This window comes from Rutidosis leptorrhynchoides, chromosome 5, assembly GCF_046630445.1.
Source record: "Rutidosis leptorrhynchoides isolate AG116_Rl617_1_P2 chromosome 5, CSIRO_AGI_Rlap_v1, whole genome shotgun sequence".
In the NCBI taxonomy this organism is placed as follows: domain Eukaryota; kingdom Viridiplantae; phylum Streptophyta; class Magnoliopsida; order Asterales; family Asteraceae; genus Rutidosis; species Rutidosis leptorrhynchoides.
The window spans coordinates 94,396,140-94,405,252 of NC_092337.1; the positions used below are offsets into that span (position 1 = coordinate 94,396,140).

Genomic DNA, 9,113 nt, shown 5'->3' on the forward strand with positions numbered 1-9,113 from the left:
CCGGGACGTATAGCAATTTAGCAACTTTTGATCCCTTAACTATTACTGTACCAAAAATTTAATATTTTCAGTATTTAACTAGTTGTAGAGCCCTCGCTTCGCGTCGGGGGCTCCGTTTTGAATGCGAGTTAAAAAAAAAAAAAGTGTTGATCTATTTTGTTAAAAAAAAAAATTCGACATCTAACATTGAAGGGTTGTTCCTTTGTGAAAGTTGCTTCTTTTAGCGTTCGAGTTTTTAAAAAAAAAATAAAAAATTAGTTGATCTATTTTGTAAAAAAGAATATTTTTCGACATCTTTCGGTAGCATTGAAGGGTTGTTCCTTTTATAAAAGTTGCTTTTTTATCATTTGAGAAAAAAGAAAAAGAAAAGTAGCACAGTAGTAGCGTGGTGAGTGTTATTATTCAATATTTTTAGTGTTAGTGATGTGATAAATAATATTTTAGAATATAGGTATAAAATGGGGAGTTCGATTTGTATTTTAATGAAAGTTAGGGGGTTGAGTGTGTGAAAAATGAAATATTAAATAGTACTGTAAAAGGGGGGATTTGATTTGTATTTTAATGAAAGTTAGTGGGTTGGGTGTGTGAAAAATGAAATATTAAATAGTACTATTCATAAATAATAAGGCAAATTTTGTCTATTAGTTATATTAGTAATAGTAATTCGGTACCGTATATACATAGTAATTCGGTACCGTATAGACATATAGTATCTATTTTTACCGTGCCGTTATCAGAACTGTACCGATACCCAATCGCTAATAACGATACGATATGCGGTACTCATTTTTAGATAAAAGATATAGCGGTACCAACCGGTTCGGTACAGTTTACTACGGGTATAGTACCATGTTCATCCCTATCCCATCTTATGTGGCCCAAGACCTTCTTCATAACTAGGTATCACTCGAAGACACTGTTACAAAGATTCCATTTATCGTTTTCTCTCTACATTTTGGTTACTTTCGACAACTACTCTGAGTTCGAATCGGTCTTAACTGACTTAGTGACTTCAAATGCGTTGGAGTTAAACTTTACCGGGTTTAGATTTTATAACAACTTAGGAAATTATTCAGCCAAGGTCGAACTCTAATATCATTTTAACCGAGTTCCAACTCATACGGAGTATTAGATACACTTTTCGAGCTATCAATTGAACTCGAATTCAAACTCAAGTTTTGGTGAAAATAACGGTTCCTTCTAATTCAGCCTTCAAACATTAACAACCATAATTATACAAAATTTTGTTATAAGAGTAACGTAGAAACAGTAATTATGATTCATGAAGAATAAAGTTCCCTTTTCATTAATCATTAATCATTAATCAAATCAATTCAAAGAAAGCTGCATTTGCAATTTCATAAGCCAATTTTGACCCACAATAAACATAAGCAGGAAACAAACAAAAAAGATAACAAATAACAAACAACAGCTAAAAGAAAGCAATCTCTAAGTAGTTACCAGAAGGCTTCACATCTACTCCGCCAACAGTTTCCGGCGAAGGTTTCGGGACATCTGGCGGAGTAGCACACCGTATCAACGCCCAATTCACGCTCTGGAAAAACGGATGTTGTTTAATCTCCGTTGCCCCTCTTCTATATGCCAATCGATGTTGCGGCTCTTTTACGAGCAGACCCCTAATCAAATCCCTAGCCGCAAAACTAACTTGCGGCGAATCGGGAAATCGTAAAGGTTGTCCTACAACGTTGAACAACGTCGCGCGATTACCGTTACCTTTAAACGGTGTTTTCCCGTACAAAAGCTCGTATAGAAAAATCCCAAACGTCCACCAATCAACGGGGCTACCGTGACCTTCGCCTTTTATGATTTCTGGAGCTAGATACTCGTGGGTCCCAACGAATGACATTGACCTAGCGCTTGTAGGCTCGGCTATGAGTTCAGGTAGCGGTGAGACTTGATTGTAGATTTCGGTTTTGGGTTTGGGTTTGGGTTTTGGTTTCTTTTCTTTCTTTGGTTTGGTCATGAACCGTGGGACGAAACATGAGGGCTGAATGCAGTCGGGTTGAACCACACATGATGGCTCGATGCAAGCTGGCTGCACACAGTAGCCGGAGTTTTTTGATTCGACGATTGGATTTGTGGATCTAACTAGCTTTGGGTTCACAACGCACCTTAAAGAGAGGTCGAAATCTGAGAGCATTATGTGACCGTCTTCACGCACTAAAACGTTTTCGGGTTTGAGGTCTCTGTAAATGATCCCTAGCATATGCAGATACTCCATTGCAAGGAGAACTTCGGCCACGTAAAACCTACAAATAATTACGTCAAATTGATCAAAATCACAATCAACTTAGACTGAAACACTCTAAATTGATTCTTCAGTTTTAACGCATTCAAACACACGACTTATTGGAAAATTATATAAATATCCACAACTTTAAAGCATATATAATATATACGGAGTAATTTTCCTCATATGGTTCCAGTACGGAAAGGCACATCCAAACACCCTCTTACAATTTTGACCCAGTTTTTGAATAGATTTGTACATATTATGGTTTGATTTTTAAGGTTGCCTTTGATTAAAAATAGAATAATTAAGTGTTTAATGGTTCATAATCTGAACAATTCAAAGGTTCTGAATGATCTTGGTTCTGAATGAGAATAACTTGTTTGATAATCGTTTTGTATAAACAATGTAAATGACGTAAAATTACACTATTAACCTTTTAATTTGATAAAAAAATAATAATATATAGTTGATATAATTTAAAGATGATGTTGCATAAATTATAGGTGCTTAATGGTTAAACGAGTATTTCAACTCTAAATGGTGCAAAGGTCACAAACAAACAAACGTGATGAATGGAATGGTTCAGCATTAAACGTGAACCATTCAATTAAGAGATAATCAAACGCACCCGTATCTTACGGGTAAAATGAGTGGAAAAATCAGAAGATAACCAAGCTGCGTCTTTAATGTATAACAAACTACTCGAACTAAATCATTTTATGCCGAGAAAATAAATCACTTAGGATGATAACATTTACATCGAAACGACAGTCATTTACCTACTTACGTAGTGTAAACTTGAATGATGTGGAAACAACCCAACCAACCTCGTTTCAACCCGTATCAAAAGTTACCATTTGAACACCTTGAAGAAACTTTAATGGCAGAAAACAAGACTAAACTCAATTAAAGTCATATCGGAAGTAGAAAAGGGACTAACTAACCTTGCAGCATGCTCGGAGAAATACTTCCCGGGCTGTTTTTGTCTAAGGGCATGCAAATCTCCACCAGGACAATACTCCATCACCAAACACGACAATTTCTCAGTGTCAAAATGGGTATACAAAGTGGGTAGAAACGGGTGATCCAAAGACTGCAAAATCTCTCTTTCCGTTTGCGCCCTCAATAACTTATTCCTACTAGCAAGTGCCGCTTTATCCATCACTTTCATAGCAAAAAAACTTCGCGTCCCAATCAATTCCGAAAGATAAACACTCCCGATATCACCACATCCTAACCGTTTTAAATGCCTAAAATGCTTCATTTCCATTAAACCCGAATCATTCGTAGCCCTAACAACTTGTATCGCTTCCCATCTCGAGTCGTTTTGCTTATGCGGTTTGTAAATCGCACTTGTAAAACTACCCGAACTACTTTCTTCACTAAGATCACTACCCGTACTTTCTCGATAAACGCTCGTTCGTTTACTTTCAATATAATCACCCGAAACCCCAACTTCACTACTTTCGATAGATTTAGTTCCACCGTCGCTAATTTCCGTATTAGTGAAGCTTTGTTTGGCTTCGGTGAAATTCGTAAGAGAATATAAACTACTTTTTGGGCTTGAACAACATGTGTTATCGAGTTCGTCTTGTTTGATATTGGCTTTAGCTTCTAATGCTAAAATTTGTTTGTGAAAGTACTCTTTTGCGGTTTGATCAAGAACGGCATTGGGTCCCACAAATTCTGATTTTCCCTTGTGATCATAGGCGCTTTTGTGAGATCGTTTTGAGGTATTGCCAGATTGTGTAGACGTGTGACATGTGTCGTGTTTTGAGTGGTTTGAAGGGTGATGTGGTGGTCTGGTTTTCCCCGGTGCGTTGTACCCTAATAATGCCGTTGATGTATGACTAGTTGACAATGAACTAACTCCCTCAACAAGTGAATCCATTCAATTTAACCTATTTTAAATAGACAAAATCAAACCCTAAAACATAGATAAAAAAAGGTACATTTCAGATTAAAACTACCACATTAACTTTCTTTAAAAGGGAAATTGCAATAATTTTCATTTTCCACTTGTTGACTTTAAAAAATCAATTACTTTCATAGTCAATGATTTGGGTACATTTCAACCCAAATAAAAATGTAATCTTTAATTCTTAGAAATGAATTTTCATAACAAATTTCTTAAATTAAATACTTTAGTAACTGTTCTTGAAACTGTCAACATCAATCTGAACAACATTTAAAGGTTAACTCAATTTAGGAGGAACCAGAAAACTTCATAAATGCAAAAACTTACTGAAATAAGAAATCTCATTATAAATTAATAACCAAACATAAAAGGTTTATAAACATAACTAACTTATAATGAAACGCCTATAACAGAACAGAAACATAAAATGCTAACAGCATACCAGATTAAAGATGCATAACTCTGGTGAAATGAACTTGTGCTGCTCGTTACAGATCCGATCGAGAGAAGGTTGCTAATTGGGTAACAATTAGCTGGATAATTAACTAGTGTTAAGGATAATGATAATCTAGTTTTTATTAATTTTGGGTTTGTATTGTTTAAGTGCTTAAAAATGGAATCAAATACTCGTAATATGCTTCGTGTTGTTTCTCTCTCTTTTCTCTTTGTACGCAACAAGTTCACAAAGCAAACACAAGAACAAGGCAGCAAATAAGCCGTCTTTTTATTTTAAAAAACTGTGAGTAACCTTTTTTTACCCTATATTTTCTCTGGTTTGATAATGTTAGCCCCCCATATTTTCTTTTTTTTTAATTGTTTGGGTTTTAGATAAGTGGCGCAGTTGAACGGATTTTTTTACGGTGAAAATTATTTAAGTGTAAACAAGTTATTTGTAAATTATTTACTTTATCTATTTTTATTTTATCCTACTTCTTGGGCCGGAGGTCCTCTTGGAAGCAATCTCTTTATCCGTCAAGAAAAGAGAGGGAGGACTTTCTTTACTCTTCACTCGGGGTGGAGAAATGATTTCTCTTTATTCTAGGATAGAGGAAGGATTGTCTACGTCTCACCTCCCTCATACCTCACACTTGTGGGATTGGGCTTGTTGTTGTTTTAGGTTATTTGTACTCAAATGTACGTTATTTAACTTATTATTTTTCATCATTTTCGACAATTTTCTCTACCATATCCTTACTAACTGGATTCAGTGGCGGAACTTGAACCCAAAGACAGATGAGGCGGATGCGAAAATTTAATAAATTTTTCATTTCCGGCGAGGGTAAACACTAATAAAAACCTTATTTTTTAGTAAAAAAATTTTGTTTTTAGAGTAAAATTTTTTCCCCGTTAAATCCAGGTGGGGCGGATACCCCCTTTGGGTTACCCTAAGCTCCGCCCATTTGAACATGAGAATTCTAGTGAAGTAAATTGTTGATAATGCAAACTCTGTGAGCTTTTATCATTTTAGTCATATCTTTTTATATGAACTTTGATTAACTTCATTCAAAACTAAAACTTCTTAACTCTAACTCTAATGACAATAAATTTCACTATTTGATCAAATTTTAAAAGTAACGAGAATACCTTCTAGCCTCTCAAAAACTCCGACCCCAAATGAGCCATATGTTATTATTCTCTATTCACCTTTAGGTTTGTATAATTCATACTTAACTAATCTATTACATTCGATCATATTGTACACCTAATTGATCTAGCTGTGTATCTTTAAAGGAATATGTGTATATTACTGAATATTAAGATGTTACATTTTTGTTAAATCAACTTTTCACATGTCTATTCCCCATCATTTACTTGTTACAAATCAACATTTCCCATATTGTTTGGATGGTAAAGGACTAAAGTGGAGGGGGTTTTACTTGACCGTGCCCTTGGATCGGTTTCAAAGCTTCCCCCCGGGCAGCGATGGGGGCGGGGTTATTATCGCTGCATCGGCATAATCGAAACGGGAGATGATCGCAACGGGTGGTTTAGTCCCCCTCGGGTGATCCCATTCAGTGAAAGTTATCTTTTCAAAGTCTTCTTTTACCAACTTTGACCTTAAATATCTTTATTTAGAATATATAATATTCGATGAAAGTTATACCAATAAAAAGTACATCTAAAACTCATTCTGTTCATATAATATTTATCAAAGGTATATATAACACAAACAAAGATATTTAAAGTCAAAATTGTGGAAACAAACTTTGAAAAGTCAAAACATGACTATTAATTTGGGACGGATAAGATCCATCTAAAGGTAGCTATAAAGATTATATTTAAAGTTTTGAGACACACATCAAATATTTGTACTACATTAATAATCACCCACTATTCTATAAATAATACTCTTAACCAACTTTATTTACAACATATTAATGTTAAATTAATTCTCAAGGCTAGTCATAGGGATTATGTATAGAAAAATTTTACATTATATATAATAATAATTATATTAGATTATATATATATATATATATATATATATATATATATATATATATATATATATTGAAAAGCCAAAAATTATATTAACCAGAAAACAAATACAAAGGAGAACCATAGAGAACATTCACATGGACTTATGTTCACCTATGCACGACGCTAATACATCTAGTAATTAAAACACGACCTCGACGTATACATGTACTCGAAAGGAATGTACATGTGGTTATGTTAATTGAATATTCACTACGGAGTATTATTTTTGATACATTCATTATAACTACGCATTATAAACTTGTATTATATAACTCCATGCATAACTTTTGATGGATATATCAAACATAACAGGATATATATATATATATATATATATATATATATATATATATATATATATATATATATATATATAATGACTCAATTATAATATAATACATACGTACATAGCATAAGCAGAAATTGTAACGTTAATTCATTGGTTGTCCCGTGAAGGAGCACATTTAGAATTATTTTAGTGTAACATGTCAGAAACAGCTAAGTGGGAGACAGTAAAGAATTGACTCGTGTCCAAAAAAAATTATAAAAAGGAAAAAAGAAAATGAAGCTTATTTACTGTATTAAGAGGACTGCGAATATAATAAAAGTAATCACATGGGGTTTATTGGTAAACTATATAAGTGACCGCAAATGGTGCCACCGTGCCACGTGAGCCATGTGCTACGCCTGTCATCGGCCGCTCGGCGCTTATTAATGTATTCACTCCTTTATTTTTAGAAAAAACGTAAGAAACATAATCTTTTTTTACTTGTATCCAACTCTTTTGAACTAACTAATCTTAGAGCATGACTACCTGTTTTGCGAGTAATACGAAGTCATTGTAGGCGAACTTTCGTGACCATAAAGAAGAATAAGTTTGTAGTTATATGAAATCGAACCCTCAACCTCCATATTGAAACAATAAAAGTCATAGTCTTACTACGTTACCATCACCCTCATAGTTCGTAAGAAACATAAATGTAAATTGTGTTGGGAAGTTATCCCACATCAGCCATGGGACAAATCAAATGTATGTTCGAATAAATTTGATGATCTAATTGAAACTATCGTTTAACCTACCAAACGAAGCCAATGAGGCCTTGCTTCATTGGTATCCATTCTTCATGGATTCGAGAGTGACCCAGGTTCGAGTCTAACAACTAACCTTGCCTTTCAAAAAAAAAAAAAAAAAAAAAAAAAAAAAAAAAAAAAAAAAAAAACCTACCAAACGAAATAAACTCTTAACATCATTGAAATAATCTACAAAAACAACAAACAAAAACTATTGATACATTTAATCCAAGTATCTAACCACTCAAGTTATTATATATTTTGCTCGAATAGCTCGATCAGTGAACGCGGAGAATACAACCATAATATTAATTCAAAGAAGTTATAAGTTTTTATTGAAAAATCTCTCAAAAGAGAAGACGAAATTGGATTCATGATCATGGTAAAAAGAAAATGAAATTAAATATGTAATGTGTAAAAGTAAAAGTGGATTCATGTTTATGTAATACAGTACATTATTAAGAGAATCAATTTTATTTAGAATTAAATGTCACATATTTACTAATTTCAAGTTTAATAGTATAATAATAGTAATATTGAGATTTTAATATATACACGCATATGTTAGTAATCACACATATAATTTCAGATTCTACTATAAAGATATTCTCCAGAAAAACCACGATACCAGTAAGACTACCGACCCCAGAACCAAGCCTAGAACCATTACACTCGAAGCAGAAGAAACTAACAAAAGAATTCTCAAGAATGCAATAATTGGAGAAATTATAAACATTGATCTAATTGAAGACTTTCCGACATTGTGCTCTTCCGAAGGTTTATCCAAATTTAACGTCAAATACTTAGGCGGGTTAGAATTGTGCCTCACCTTCGAATATGAAGAGACAGTTGAGAACATCATAAACAACAAAGAACATGTTCTCAGAGATTGGCTCACGAATATCAAACGAGCAGAAAGTAAAAGTTTTAAATCGGCAAGACTTTCCCGGCTTTCTATAAAGGGTATCCCCATTAACTGTTGGTCTGAAAAAAAGAATTAGAAAAATTGTTGGGTGGTACGGGTCCAATATTCATGATGTCCAAAACTGCAGCTTCAACGGTAATCAAAATCTAATGACAGGAAAAGTTCTCGTCAAGCTACGGGGTCATGAATTAATAAATACCACAGTACAGGCAAAGGTAGATGATGGAAGTATATTTTATGTTCAAGTTATGGAAGATGTCAAAGGGATTGTGAAAATTGATATGGAGGAAGACGATGAAAACAACGCTAACTCTAATTCTAATTGCAACTTTAATGATGAAAATGAGTCCAATCAAGATGAATCTGATAAGGAGGACATTGAAGGTTGGATACCGAAAAATGGAAAACCAATCTTCACAAGAGAAGATGAAGAATCGAAAGCCTTTGCCACATCCTCAAGTTTC

At 33.8% G+C, this 9,113-nt stretch overlaps 1 protein-coding gene across 1 annotated transcript; it reads right to left on the reverse strand.

The window, feature by feature from the left end:
* Window positions 1-1,305: 1,305 nt before the first annotated feature.
* Window positions 1,306-4,830, reverse strand: LOC139848189 (protein kinase PVPK-1-like). Its single transcript, XM_071837919.1, has 3 exons — window positions 4,615-4,830; window positions 3,199-4,155; window positions 1,306-2,270 (listed from the first exon to the last, which is right to left on the reverse strand). Exons 2-3 carry the CDS (start codon window positions 4,143-4,145, stop codon window positions 1,433-1,435), a joined length of 1,785 nt encoding a protein of 594 aa, XP_071694020.1. The 5' UTR covers window positions 4,146-4,155; window positions 4,615-4,830; the 3' UTR covers window positions 1,306-1,432.
* Window positions 4,831-9,113: the final 4,283 nt, after the last annotated feature.

Bases quoted from the DNA above. Each gene is read 5' to 3' on its own strand.
- LOC139848189 (XM_071837919.1), bottom strand. From the start codon at position 4,145: ATGGATTCACTTGTTGAGGGAGTTAGTTCATTGTCAACTAGTCATACA. The intron at 2,271-3,198 runs GTTAGTTAGTCC...AATTATTTGTAG, and splicing joins TTCTCCGAGCATGCTGCAAG to GTTTTACGTGGCCGAAGTTC.